Here is a 15,404-nt window from a genome sequence, read left to right as displayed (position 1 = left end):
CAGAAATACTAGCAGTCCAAGGATTTGCCATTCCAACCCCCGTTTAAGTCCTTCCTCTTTTCTTTGTTAACTGAAAGAAAAAAAAACAACAGCAACTCAAAGTCGTTAAAAGTAAAGAAATCCTGGCCAAACACATAAAAAGCGACAACAAAAAAATCGTAGAAAAGAAAACACAAAGAATCCTGGCTGCTGGAGTGTTTCCCAACGATGGCAAAAGCAAACAAATCATTTCCCACTTGAAAGCTTTGTTGTCTAGAACTTTGATTTTGTCATAGCCGTTGGTCGGCCGGTATCTCGGTCCATTCATTCATTGTCGTTCCTTCATTCATGCATTGTCTGTCTATCGAACAAAAGGAAGGCAAATAATAATAGAATTCAGACTCACATACAGGGAAAACTGGAAGGATATTGAGATGCACAATTACCCTTATGGTGTTAATTCATACAAACAACAACAAAACAAACTGAGGAACAAAGAAACTTCAGATGGGGAACATATTGTGCCGATAAATAGGCACAAAAAGCAATTCAGCCACAGATTGCCTGCGTGGCTGCCTCCCTCCCCCACAAAGGACAATTAAAAATGAATCTGTATCCTTTACAATGGTTACACGAGTATTTGCATATCTCTTTCCGTTTTCTTTGCTATTTTCTCGAAGTGCTCAGAGTTTTTGTGTGGGTTGTAATTTAATTGAATTAAAGTTAAGTCAACAACAAGAAGGATATCCTTAACGTCTTTCATTGTGATTTTCTTTTAAGTTGTTTTTCTCCATTGTAAAGAATATGAAAAAATGTGCATATTTTTATAATTTTGTTTTTCTTTGCAGAGTATCTCAACTTACTGGTTATGAACCCCAGGAACTCATTGAGAAGACCCTGTATCAGTATATACATGTACAGGATGTACTGCCCATGCGTGTTTCTCATCAAATACGTAAGTAGAAAGAGAACATGAAAAAGAGAGAAAACAAACCAAATTCTTTACTCGCACCCAACCAATAGAACTCTGAAACATACGTACTACAGTTGCCGTATTTTATATACACTTTTTGGGAATTTTTACCGTCAAAAATTAAAATATTATAAACTAATTAAATATATTGTATATTAAAATTTACAAAACTAAAATCAACACATTTAATCCAGTCCATCCAGGCCTTATCTTTACCATGGATCGCATTTGTAAAGCTCTTTTTTCGGTATTTCTTCATAAACAAACATAGATAATGGATAAGAGCTAGCTAATTGAGCTATATCAGGTTATGGTCCGATTTGGGCTATTCTTGGTTTGAATGTTGGTTGTTGTTGTTGTAGCCGTGTTGTACACTGAGGCGAAAGCTCTTGCCGATGAAGAAATTCCATCGGGTCAATCCGGTACGTACAACCGGCCTCCATGGGATTTTTGGATGTTGGTAGAAGTCATTGTGCAAAATTTCACCCAAATCGAATAACAATTGCGCCCCCTAGAGGCTCCAGAAGTATAACCGGGAGATCAGTTTATACGGAAGCTATATCAGGCTATAAACCAATTCAGACAATATGTTGAAGGTCATAGGAGAAGCCGCTGTGTAAAATTTCAGACCATATGTTGAAGGTCATAGGAGATTCGGACCATATTTGGAAGTCAAAATAAAGCACGTCATGCAAAATTTTAACCAAATCGGATAAGAATTACGCTTTCTAGAGGCTCAAGAAACCAAGATTCAAAATCGGTTCATATGGCAGCTATATCCAAACATGGACCCATATGGCCCATTTACAATTCCAACCTTCTTCCGACCTTCTAATTGCTTCGAGAGTTAGCGTGCTTTCGACAGACAGGCGGACGAAAGGACGGATGGACATGGCTATATCGGCAGCCAGGCGGACATGGCTAAATCGACTAGAATATATATATATACTATATATACCCAATCTGAGAATTCCAAGTTAATATATAGCTATCCTTGCTATTGAAAATGGGACCTATCGTTCTATGATAGGTCTGGCTGTCCTTAGACCTCCAAGGGGGGATAAATAAACCACAGCATGACAATTGATTCCACAATTTAAGGATTTTACGCATAACATAGAACAGACTGATAGGCCTGAAGGTGAAAGTGGAACTGACATCGGAGAACTTTAATCAGGCATAACACGCACTCCTCAAGATTAGGATGGTAGGAAAGGCACTTCACTTACTAGAGCGATAGGTCAAAACATCTGTCCAACTAAAGGAGAACGCAGTAGCAGCGAACACTTAACAAGATGACGATAGGGTCGATAGTCCCCGACTTGGAACTCACGAGAGCAGAATATCTCCCGGTGAAGTGCTTGCTGTAGGATTATAAAGTTCGAAATTTCGCATGATGGGTTCTCAAGAGGCAGAAACTATTGGTCCAAAGTTCATCATTCGAGCATTCAAACACATATTGCAAAATATTTTCAATATCAGTCAACGTTTCATTCAAGCGCTGAAGTAGTCAAATTTGAGAATTTGTTTATAAAGCAGCTGCATCGGATTTTCGACCTATATTTATTCTTAGCAACATAGGCATGGATATTTGAAGTCATAACAAAACGTAATTTTCAGCCGAATCGGATATGAATTTCACCCTTAAGATTGAAATCCGATTTGAAAATTAATGTATATAAAGGCTATATCAAACGTTGGATCGTTTAGGACCATATATGCTTATAAAACACACTAGAAGTCATAAGACAACATCTCATGCTAGACCCCCATTAAAACGAAGTATCCATTCGAATGAACGCTATAGTGATTTCAGCAGATGCACGGTTTGATATGACCAAATGGACAAGTACGCCAAAGCGATCAGCTATATATGTATGTGTATTAGGGTGGGACAATATGTGTGGACAAAAAAAACACCAAGCGGTTTTCAAAAATCAAAATGAAGCCCACCGTTTGTAAGGACGTGGATAATAAATTATTTATTGACGACTAATTTATTATTTACGCCCAGGCGAAAAGGCTGAAGGATTCTTGGCTATGTCTGTCTATCTGTGTTTCCTTTCCACATCATTTATACACTTTATAACACTTTCTTAGCCTAAAGGAAAATGTCGTGAACTTTAGTAAAAATCGGTTCAGATTTATATATAGCTCCCATACATACATGGAAAGTTCCAATATCCATCTGAAATGTTCACCTCAAATTCGGTTCAGATTTCGATACAACTCCCATATAAAGATACCAACCGACTGATGATTTCAGACCCAAGGTTTCTTGTGAAAATTTTCTTAGAATCGTCGTAGATTCCAACTTTGATAACCGCTTCATAGCTTAAAGAAACAACCGAACCTAAAGTACATACTTTAAAGAATTCGGATAACAATACTTTGAGGTGATATAAACGACATGACTAGGCTAATATACACGCCATGCTATACGGAGGGTTCTTAAAACCCAAAAGTTTACCTTTAGATTTGCAACTTTACTCGAAACCGGGTTTCGTAAATTGGTTCAATTACTATGGAATTCAGTACATGTTGGGCTAATTTGTGCTTATGGCAACACTACGCATTAAATAACTGTAAGCTTTAAACAAATTGGTCCTTTTCTAGCTGTTTTTTTCTGTTTTATTTGGTGCTATGTCGACGTTCCACCCCAGCAATATGATATCAAAACAACCATACACAGTTTATGTTTTTGTTTTGTTTATAAATTTTTTACTATATTTATTCAATTCATGTTATTTATCCATTGCATGGTGTTTTGTAAAAACATTTCCACCTCTCAAACTATAAATGCTCATAATCATTTAATCCTTTTTTTATGCCAGCCAAAGTGCATGGTGGTGGTGCGTGTGGCCTTTCAAGGATTGTATTGTTTTTGGTTGGCTGTTGGTTCTCTTATTACTTTTATTATATTTTGATTTAATGGTTTTCAATCGTCCATTTGTTTTTGCAGTTTTGTATAAAGGACAAGTTACCACCAAATATTACCGTTTCCTAACAAAAGGTGGAGGTTGGGTTTGGGTGCAATCCTATGCCACACTGGTGCACAATAGTCGTTCATCACGTCAAGTTTGCATTGTTAGTGTGAATTATGTTTTAAGGTAAGTTGAGCTTTTTTAAAACTTCTTATTTTCCTTTTTATACATATTTGGAGCACAGTTAAAATTTCTATGAAATTCTATGAAAATTTCTATGAAACTTTCTCTAAAGACAAAATTTCTATAAAATTTTCTCTAAAGACAAAATTTCCATGAAATTTTCTCTAAAGACAAAACTTCCATGAAATTTTCTCTAAAGACAAAATTTCCATGAAATTTTCTCTAAAGACAAAATTTCCATGAAATTTTCTCTAAAGACAAAATTTCCATGAAATTTTCTCTAAAGACAAAATTTCCATGAAATTTTCTCTAAAGACAAAATTTCCATGAAATTTTCTCTAAAGACAAAATTTCCATGAAATTTTCTCTAAAGACAAAATTTCCATGAAATTTTCTCTAAAGACAAAATTTCCATGAAATTTTCTCTAAAGACAAAATTTCCATGAAATTTTCTCTAAAGACAAAATTTCCATGAAATTTTCTCTAAAGACAAAATTTCCATGAAATTTTCTCTAAAGACAAAATTTCCATGAAATTTTCTCTAAAGACAAAATTTCCATGAAATTTTCTCTAAAGACAAAATTTCCATGAAATTTTCTCTAAAGACAAAATTTCCATGAAATTTTCTCTAAAGACAAAATTTCCATGAAATTTTCTCTAAAGACAAAATTTCCATGAAATTTTCTCTAAAGACAAAATTTCCATGAAATTTTCTCTAAAGACAAAATTTCCATGAAATTTTCTCTAAAGACAAAATTTCCATGAAATTTTCTCTAAAGACAAAATTTCCATGAAATTTTCTCTAAAGACAAAATTTCCATGAAATTTTCTCTAAAGACAAAATTTCCATGAAATTTTCTCTAAAGACAAAATTTCCATGAAATTTTCTCTAAAGACAAAATTTCCATGAAATTTTCCCTAAAGACAAAATTTCTATAAAATTTTCTGTAAAGACAAAATTTCTATAAAATTTTCTCTAAATACAAAATTTCTATGAAATTTTCTCTAAAGACAAAATTTCTATGAAATTTTCTCTAAAGACAAAATTTCTATGAAATTTTCTCTAAAGACAAAATTTCTATGAAATTTTCTCTAAAGACAAAATTTCTATGAAATTTTCTCTAAAGACAAAATTTCTATGAAATTTTCTCTAAAGACAAAATTTCTATGAAATTTTCTCTAAAGACAAAATTTCTATGAAATTTTCTCTAAAGACAAAATTTCTATGGAATTTTCTCTAAAGACAAAATTTCTATGAAATTTTCTCTAAAGACAAAATTTCTATGAAATTTTCTCTAAAGACAAAATTTCTATGAAATTTTCTCTAAAGACAAAATTTCTATGAAATTTTCTCTAAAGACAAAATTTCTATGAAATTTTCTCTAAAGACAAAATTTCTATGAAATTTTCTCTAAAGACAAAATTTCTATGAAATTTTCTCTAAAGACAAAATTTGTATGAAATTTTCTCTAAAGACAAAATTTCTATGAAATTTTCTCTAAAGACAAAATTTCTATGAAATTTTCTCTAAAGACAAAATTTCTATGAAATTTTCTCTAAAGACAAAATTTCTATGAAATTTTCTCTAAAGACAAAATTTCTATGAAATTTTCTCTAAAGACAAAATTTCTATGAAATTTTCTCTAAAGACAAAATTTCTATGAAATTTTCTCTAAAGACAAAATTTCTATGAAATTTTTTCTAAAGGCAAAATTTCTATGAAATTTTCTCTAAATACAAAATTTCAATAAAATTTTCGCCAAAGACTATTAATTTATTTTTCTTTTTATTTATTTTTACAGTGAACAAGAGGCCAAAGACTTAGTACTAAATGAAATACAAACGGGAGTCATTAAAAGCGAACCCATTTCAACACCTGCACCTATACCAACCCCTGCTTTACATGCCGGTCATGCGGCAGCCGTGGCTAATGTGCCCCATCCCGTGGCTGCCATTAACAATAGTAACAGCGGTAGTGGCAACAATGGCAATAATAAAAATGGCCTACTTAGACATGCGCCCAGCTTGCCCAGCTTAACGCCAAATGTTCTCAGTACAAGTCCCAAAATGGAAACCTGCTTTGAGGCTACCGGATCCATGGGCCAACTGCCGACGGCAGTAACGCCCCTGCTAAGTACAAATACCAATTCAAGTTCAAGTAGTAGTAATACCATCAACAATAACAATAACACTAGCAATAACAACAATAATGGTTACATCAACCAACCACATCATCACAGTACACATCCCGAAGGCGCCATACAACTTGTTGAGCAGCAGCAACATCATGCACTCCAAGATCATCACCATCATCATCACCACCACCATCATCATAATGAGCAACATCACCATTTACAAATGCAACAGCAACAGCATCAGCAACACATACACGAGCTAATGGAGACAGGTCATGCGACGCCACAAGATGGTGGCCTCAGCTACACTCAATTGTATCCAGTTAACGAGTCCATAGTCAGCTCCAGCAGTTCATTGGGTCATCATGAGTTATTGCACCAATATCCCGATACGACTTCCAATACAACCGCCGCTGCCTCCAGTTTGTATTACAGCAATAATAATAATAATTATTATTATGATGCCACCGTTGACGTATCGGCAGCATCGCTCATACGACCATTTTCGGCCAACTCGAATAGTTGTTCGAGCAGTTCCGAGAGTGAAAGACAGCTGTCCACGGGCAATGCTTCCATTGTAAATGGAACCTCGCCCCAAACCACTTACAGTGATCTCAGTCATAGTTTTGAATTGAACTATTTTTCAGACAGCAGCTCACACAATCAACACCAACAGCAGCAGCAACAACAGCAGCAGCAACAGCATCACTTGCCACATAGCAATACAATAACTGAGTTAACTTCACCCCACCATCATCATCAGGGGGCCTTGCATTTAACCCAATTGGATACAATTGCAGCACATCAACAACAAACGGGTCCAACGCAACAGCAACACCTTACACTCCCGCCCATGGAAATGCCACAACAACAGCATGCGGCGCAGCAACAGTCTTCCCAGGTTGGCCAAACAAACCAGCACCATCATCACATTGTGGCCAATAGTTTCACAGAGAGTTTTAAAAATGTCAATGGGCCTCACTATACGAGTGTGATAGTGGAACCTCAACATTATATCAGCAATGAATTTGTACATTAACCTTTAAAGATTTTGGAGCCTAATACAAAATCTTTTAAAGCCACCACCGTTACAAAGACACAAACACCCTGTGTTATTGTTGCCATCACCCTGTTTTGCAATTTTTAGTTTTTTTGTAAATAAAATCAAAAAGTTCAGAGAGAGCGTTTAAAGAAAAGTGGCTGAGCCACATAATCTATTTGTATATGCTATTTTATATAGATTTGGACTATTTTTTTATTTATTAAAAACTTATAATCAAATCTTTTTTTCTTACCAAAATGTGGCAATTTTTTTTTTTTATTTTTACTAAGTTATTTGTTATATGCTAAGTCTCATATTACTAACCCCTTTTTATTTATTAAAATATAATTCTTTTCTTCAAACCACGAATTGTTAAATGCTACCAACCAATTTATTTATAACACTAAAAATTTAAGAATCTAAATTTACTATTTTCTTGAAAAAGTATTTTTTTAGTTTCCTTCTTTTATACATATTTTTTCTTCTTTCCCCCACAAAAAGCCATTAAATAATTGTTAAAATATTTGTATATATAATCAGGATTATGGAATTAATATGAAAAGTGTGTGTGTATGCCTAACGTATTTATGAACATTAATTATAACAATAATTATAGATATTATTACGCATAGAGTATATAATAATAAAATACAAATATAAATATATATAAAACAAATTTAATATTAGTAAAATTATATACATACTATATACATAAATAAATGGTAATGAAAAATTATTGAAAAAGTCAACAAAACACAAATATTTGTATTTATATACATAATTGTAATTTTTTCTATAAACAAAAATAAATTGATAAATAAAAAAAGAAACAAAAATGGAAATTAAATCTAAATAATAAAGTGATAATTTAATGAAAAAACAAATCAAATCAGTGTCTAATAATCACAGTAACAATATGCATATGCAATGTAATGGAGCATTTATAAAAATCGTCCTACAAACGCTACTTTCGAAATGCCAAAGCTAAGCTAGATCTGGCAAAATATCGATGGTACTATCGACATTTTATATTTTGTCTGAATATCGATTGATATTTTTCCTATCGTTACTATCAGCAAAGTTAATTTTCTGCAAAATTGAACAAAAATAGTCTAACCGACACTAAATGTATCCTATAAGACACATTGCGCCTATAGAGGGCGCTATTGATAAAATCATTCGATTGGGGTTAAATTGAAATAGTCTAACCGACACTAAATGTATCCTATAAGACACATTGCGCCTATAGAGGGCGCTATTGATAAAATCTTTCGATTGGGGTTAAATTGATTTACAATGATTTCTGTCATGACTTCCAAATGGCTTTGATAAATTTGATTTTATTCAGTCTGCGCATTGATATTGCTTCTATATAAATCGCTCACTTTATTTTTACTTTTAAATATTCGTTTCAAATATAGGTGGTGGGAAATAAACGATAGTATCGATATTTATTATGAGAAGGATCGAAAATATCGATTGTTGCAAATATCGATAGTTTAACAGCTCTAGTGTGACCCCATGTGATTCATTAGGATATGTTCGCCAACCTTATTAGGCAACGCCCAGCAGAAGACTCATATACTAAGACTGAGACCAAAATGCAGGGGATTCTAACACTGGCGCTGTTAGAATCAAGAATTGCCGTACGATGCTGTACCCTTTAGACCTTAAAAGAACTGACACTAGCAGTCCCAACTCTTGTCGAACTCTAATTAATGAAGAAAGAAAAAAGTACGTTTTCACAGTCTTTCCGATTTTAATTTAATCCATGTCCATCATGTTATTCCCGCATACAGCTCTTATAAAAGTTTCGGTAATAAGCAAGCAAATGTGCATTAAGTTTGTCTAGGACGTATGCTATACATCAGCTAGCTTACATTGTATTTGGCAAATACTTTAAACGGCCCAATTTCCCGTCGCAGGCAGTGCTACTCGTAGACGAGCGTGATGGTATTCGTTATGCGGACCCCACTAAGCCCAGAATTAGTGAGCTGAATCTGGAAATAAACAGGGTAGTCAACGAATATAAGCGGAATTTGGTCTACTGTTAAGTCATTCTCGAACCCCGGTAGACGGGATGATAGGACCTCAGTCACTTTTGGCGATGTAACCGTGACTGATCCTAAGAGAAGCGCCAGGTTGTTCAACCGTCAATTTATTGTGCACCCCGAGAGTGACAGTGCAAGGAGGAGGGCTATTCGCCATATCCGTGGTCTCCGAGTCAAGGGACAGCGAAGTGAAGAATGTCATCCATGGCGCCAAATCATCCAAGGCGTTGGGCCCCGACGCAATCTCTACATTGATGTTGAAGAATCTGGATTTATCTGGAGTTGAGTACCTTACTACTGTCCTCAACCTGTCTTTGAACACTCTTATAGCTCCCGATGTCTGGAAAATGAGCAGAGTGATCCCGCTACTGAAGCCTGAAAAGGACCCGTGTTTGGGCGAGTCGTACAGACCGATCTCTCTTCTCTCAACAGTAGCAAAGATGCTTGCGACACTACTCCTCCCGAGACTCGTAGGAGAATTCCCATTCCCCGAGCATCAACATGGATTTCTAATACTGCATAGCACAACAACTGCTTTGTATGTCATCACCGTACACATTTGACGTGGCAGAGTGATCCCGCTACTGAAGCCTGGAAAGGACCCATGTTTGGGCGAGTCGTACAGACCGATCTCTCTTCTCTTAACAGTAGCAAAGACGCTTGAGACATTACTCCTCCCGAGCCTCGTAGAAGAATTTCCATTCGCCGGGCATCAACATGGATTTCTAATACTGCAAAGCACAAAGAACTGCTTTGCATGTCATCACCGCACACATTTGCCGTGGCTTCAATCAGCCCAGGCAATGTGATAGGACGGTCCTCGTGGCACTGAACCTATCGTAGGCATTCGAAACGGTCAGCCAGCCACACTATTTGAGGACAACGCCAACACGTCCCTCCAGCCAGGGTCGCAAATTATCTGTGTGGCCGCCAATCATTTCTGGAATTTAGAGATAAGAAGTAGAAGCACCGTAGAGTGAAACAGAGAGTTCCCCAAAGCGGGGTGATATCTCCGGCACTGTTTAACCTCTACGTATCCTCCATTCCACCAACTCCGGACGACATAGAGATCGTATCATATGCGGACGATTGAACGATCATGGCATCAGGCCCCCCACCCATTGTTGATATCTGCGATAGGTTGAACGTCCAGCTCAACGAATTTGTCTCATATTTCGCTGCAAGAAATCTGAAGATATCTGCCACCAATGCTGAGATAACTATGGTCGGTAGAGAAACGATTCCGACCATCAAGTGTCCCAAAATACTTGGCGTCATTTTTGGTAGCTCTTACACATTTTCCCAAGGTCCTTAAGTCACTTGTCCTTAAGTCACTTGCCGGGTGCAGACAAAGAAACCTTGTTGACCACGAATAAAGCAATTGGCCGGTCTGTGGTAAGTTATGCAGCGCCAGTATGGTCTCCTCCGCTCTGTGACACGCAGTAGAATAACATTCAGATCAGTCAGAAATCCAAATTGCGACGGGCTGTCTCCTCAGTTCGCATGTGGACCACATTCATCAGGAGACAAAGATTCTACCAGTGAGAAGACATAACTTCATGCTGTCTAAGCAATACCTTTTGGGCTGTTATCGCAGAGACCATCCGAATCATCATCTTATGGATAGATCTAAGGCATGAGGTTTTGCGCTACAAGAGAGAACCTCTAGATCAAGCGGGTCTAGATAACATTCATGCAATCACGGTAGCAGATGCGGTAAACAGCTACCGGGTGAATGTAGTCCTTGGAGAATGACCGCCCCTCATTGCATCCAAAGAAATTGACCTCGTCCGGCAGACGAAAGATAGAATACGACAAACTGCTACAACAACAACTTCTTTAAACGAATTTTTCATAGGGAGAGACTAGAAGAGTAAAATTGAAAGTTATAACAGAAAGGCACGTCAAGGCAATTTTTCGCGATAAAAACTGTTCTCTTAAATTACGCCAAAGTTATGATCGGGGCTGCGGAGTTAACCTAAGTGGAGGTCGAAGTCGGAAAATTATTTGCCACAATCCGCTCAAAAGCCAATTACGTTTACATCACTTTTATATGTGCCCTGGCATGGGTACATTTTACGAGCGCATAGAGAGACATAAGAACACTGTCCCTCACATAACATTAATATTGTGCTAGACGATTAATCTATATATAAAAAGGAAGGGAGAGTATCTTGGGTTCAATGGTCAGAAAATTTACCCTCTACGGGGGAACATTCGATAATGGATTGAGTCTAATGGACTTTGGGGCTGTATTTAGCAGCACCAGATATCAACAACGTGATATTCACAAAGCCAACGAGAAACCAGATAGATCAAGTTGGGAAAGATGAGATAATGCATCTCATCTTTCCTCAGCCCATCATCATTCAATATATTAAATATACGATCATCGCCTTGTTGAAGGGAAGGAGCGCATCCGACGAAGCGTAGCGAGAAATGTACGATATGGCACTCCACGGAAGCTGGAAGTCGTATACTTCATTTTGATGCTCACTGTGTATTACAATCCTGCAGTTAGTAGCAAAGCACCAAGCGAAGGAGAGATATCGCCACAAAAGGAGAGAAGAGAGAAATGTAAAGTCGAGAGGGCAAGCGAATTGTTACGTTCGGGAATCAGGATGAAGGTCGGACATACCTGTAAAATCAAATAGATGACTTTGCTGCAGGGAAATTCGCCTACTGTCATAAATAAGGAAAACATTGCCGCCCGGCTTCTCACTGAAACTTATCATTCGATTGTCCGCGACTGCAGTTGCCGCTACTCCAACGGAACATCCCACTATCCGCAACATGTTGAAGTGATCGGTAGCTCTCAGCTGAACTTCTCATGATAACGAAGAGCACCATACAAATCGGAACTCAAGTTCCAGCCTGTGTGCAAATGCAAATTTACCCTTAAACATTTTATATAGCGGCGTGCCGCAGTGCGACACCTCTTTGGGGAGAAGTTTTGACATACCACAGTACCACAAATGCCGCAAGCATCAGTAGGGGATAATCACCTTTGAAAAATTGCTTCTTACGTTCTCGGCAGGATTCGAACCCATGCGTTCAACGTCATATCGGACATGCTTACTTCTGCGCTACGGGAGCCTCCAACCTCCTTATATTATCGCGAGCCGACAAGTTGATGAGTGGCATGCAAAAGCTCGTCTGCGAGATATGGTTAGAAGAACACTTACCCAATGATTGAGACCTTAGAACACTAGGTCCCGTATACAATAAATGAGACGCTATATTGGCTGCTACAAAGGAATGAGTCTTCTTCTCATCGAATAAAAAATACTTTAGAATGTCCTGTGTGAGATCTTAAAATCTAAAGTCAACGAAATGATAATGCCTAGTCAAAGCCCCTTTAGACTTGGTAAATTCACCCCGAAAAATACATGGATCTGTTGCACGAAAAGAGAGTTGGAATCAAACCATATATCTTGGAATCAAGCTAAGGATTTGACCAACGATAGAGCTCGAAACCTTGTTGATGCCCTATGTTCACACTGAATAGTTTACTATTGGCCATATTTTATTGAAATATATCAAATATATTTCAATAGTTCAGAGGTTAGCATGTCCGCCTATGACGCAGAACGCCAGGATGCGAATCCTGGCAGTTACATCAAAAAATTTTTCAGTGGTGGTTATCCCCTCCTTATCCTGGCGACATTTCTGATGTACTTTGCCATGTAAAAACTTCACCCCAAAGAGGTGTCGCTCTGCGGCACGCCGTTCGGACTCAGCTATAAAATGGAGGTGCCTTATCATTGAGATTAAAATTAAATCGGACAGCATTCATTGATTTGTGAGAAATTTGCCCCAGTTTCTTAATGGAATGTTTATGGGCAAATTGGCATTTACACATTTGTTGTTGTTGTAGCAGTGTTGTACACTGAGGCGGCAGCCCTTGCCGCTGAAGGAATCCATCGGGTCAATCCGGTACGAACAACTGGCTGCCATGGGATTGATTTGCACATTTAATATACTCCAATTGTAAATAAAGGACAAATATATATGTGACAAATTTAACAAAAAGGTCGTTCAAACAGGTGTGACAGAAAACGTAAATGAACTAAAGTTGTGGGTATCAACGCCCACTAAATTCTGGCAAAAATTAAATTCGAAATTACATCACCCTCAATACCGCTATAAACGAAACGAACGAAACCAGTTTTAGAATCAAACGAAGAGTAATATTTGGCAAGTTTTATTTTAGTACTATAAAGTGCAAATCGCGATTAATGGTTTGTATTATCTGTTATTGCTTGTTGTCGATAACCAACCAGTACAACTTTGCACTGATATTCTATCCAGATCATCTGACTTACACTAAAATCAAACACAGCAATTATCTCAATCCCGTGGCAGCCTTATCCTTGATCGGCAAGGGCTGCCGCCTCGATGTACAACACACTGCTTAAACAACAACAGCAATTGTCTAATGGTTAATAGCTTTATATAAGTATGTAGGCAGTTAAGAAATTAAGGCACTACCGTTTGACAGGAAAAATCTCGCGGTACAAGACATTGATACTACCAATGTGGTCAATCCCATGGCAGCTGGTTGTACGTACCGGATTGACCCGATGGAGTTCTTCGTCGGCAAGGGCTGCCGCCTCAGTGTATAACACACTGCTACAACAACACCAACAACCAATGTGGTCCCAGCACGGGATAACTATGAGTAGCACACGAGCTAGAACTTTGAGCTCCGATGTGTGTGGTGTTCATCGTTAGCTCACTAGAACCTTAGCTGGGGGCTACCTTGTGCGTCCACAGGTTGGGGTGCGGCACAGGCTCATACTTAAATACTGAGTGTCTATGATGCTCAATATAACAGGCGTGTTATTGTCTCCTTTAAATAACTAATGGCCATCACGTTTCCGCGGCGATCGGTCCTATGGACCGAAACGAGCTAGTTCACTTTTAGGGGTTTATGTGGCTACAACACAACAAAACAACCAATGTTGTTGTATGGTTCCGAAGCTTGTGTACCTGCGAAAATAGACAAGGCAGCACGTGGCGTTAAAAATGAAGTTTCTATCGGAGAAGTATGAACCCCGAGTTGTATGACGACTTTGGCATACATAGTTAAGTTTATCAAATTAAAACGATTACGTTGGTGAGGTCATGTTGTTAGAATGAATGAAGGTGACCCAGCTAAAAGGCAATTAGAGTATGAATTAATGGTTTATGCAAAAGAAAACCGGAATGTCAAGTCAGCCAAAAACTTATATTTTGACCATATATTTACTCGAAAATGTTAAAATCGCGGCATCCGGTCTAACCACCCAAAAGAATGTGGGGTTTCCCAAATTTTAGTAAACCATTGCAAATTTAATGACCGTTAATAACGATCATTTCCATGACCACTCTTTTTGCACATTCATTTTACAGCTTTAATGACAAGATTGTGGTACTAGACAACAAGTTATATTGTTGGTCAGACTGTTTTTTTTCACAAATTTGAACACAGGAGTTTTTCCGCTAAATGCGGAACATTCAATCGAACAACTTGGCCCAAGCACGAGATGGCTATGAGCACGGATTGAAACTCTGAGCTGCGATTTGTGTGAAGTTCATCGTCATCATCAAGCTCCGCTGGGTGCTTCAGGGGCGCATCCAAAAGTTGCGGATAGTCGGACTACTGAAATTGCAGTCGTGGACAATCAGCGATGTACGTTGAAGTCTCAGCGAGAGGCCCGGCGGCACCGGTTCTTCCTTAAATACTAAGTGCTTACGATAATCGATATGACAACGCGAGTTATTGGCGCCTTTGAATAACCAATTTTCATAACGCGCCCGCGCCGGCTGTTCCAATGCACTACATATATATATGAGTACAACGACGACAGCAATTTTGTGTTTTAGCTGGTTAAATACGCAAACATTGACAGGTGCAACTAGATTGTTTATCTATAAATTGTGACATGCTTTCTGTTTATCCCTAAAAAAAAGTATTTACACCTTTGGCAAATCAAAAAAAGAATAGAAAGGTGTTAGGTAAAATTTTATGATTCTTGATTTTATAGGCTGACTGATCGAATAAATCACTTATTAAAGCTTTTCTCGTGAAACGAAGTCTTAAAATTCTACCGATGTCAATAAGTGCACCATTCA

The 15,404-nt window shown here is 37.5% G+C and overlaps 1 protein-coding gene across 3 annotated transcripts in view; it reads left to right on the top strand.

The window, feature by feature from the left end:
* Positions 1 to 7,759, top strand: part of LOC106089456 (protein single-minded) — a 108,324-nt gene extending 100,565 nt beyond the window's left edge. For all 3 annotated transcript variants that reach the window (XM_013255312.2, XM_013255311.2, XM_013255310.2), the window contains exons 7-9: positions 828 to 934; positions 3,915 to 4,062; positions 5,862 to 7,759. In XM_013255312.2, coding sequence (XP_013110766.1) covers positions 828 to 934; positions 3,915 to 4,062; positions 5,862 to 7,233 — 1,627 coding nt within the window. In that variant the 3' untranslated portion in view covers positions 7,234 to 7,759. The remainder of the gene's footprint in view (positions 1 to 827; positions 935 to 3,914; positions 4,063 to 5,861) is intronic.
* Positions 7,760 to 15,404: the final 7,645 nt, after the last annotated feature.

Source organism: Stomoxys calcitrans, chromosome 2 (assembly GCF_963082655.1).
Source record: "Stomoxys calcitrans chromosome 2, idStoCalc2.1, whole genome shotgun sequence".
NCBI lineage: Eukaryota > Metazoa > Arthropoda > Insecta > Diptera > Muscidae > Stomoxys > Stomoxys calcitrans.
Note: the sequence above shows the minus strand (reverse complement) of the source record. Positions and strands in the feature narration are given on the sequence as shown.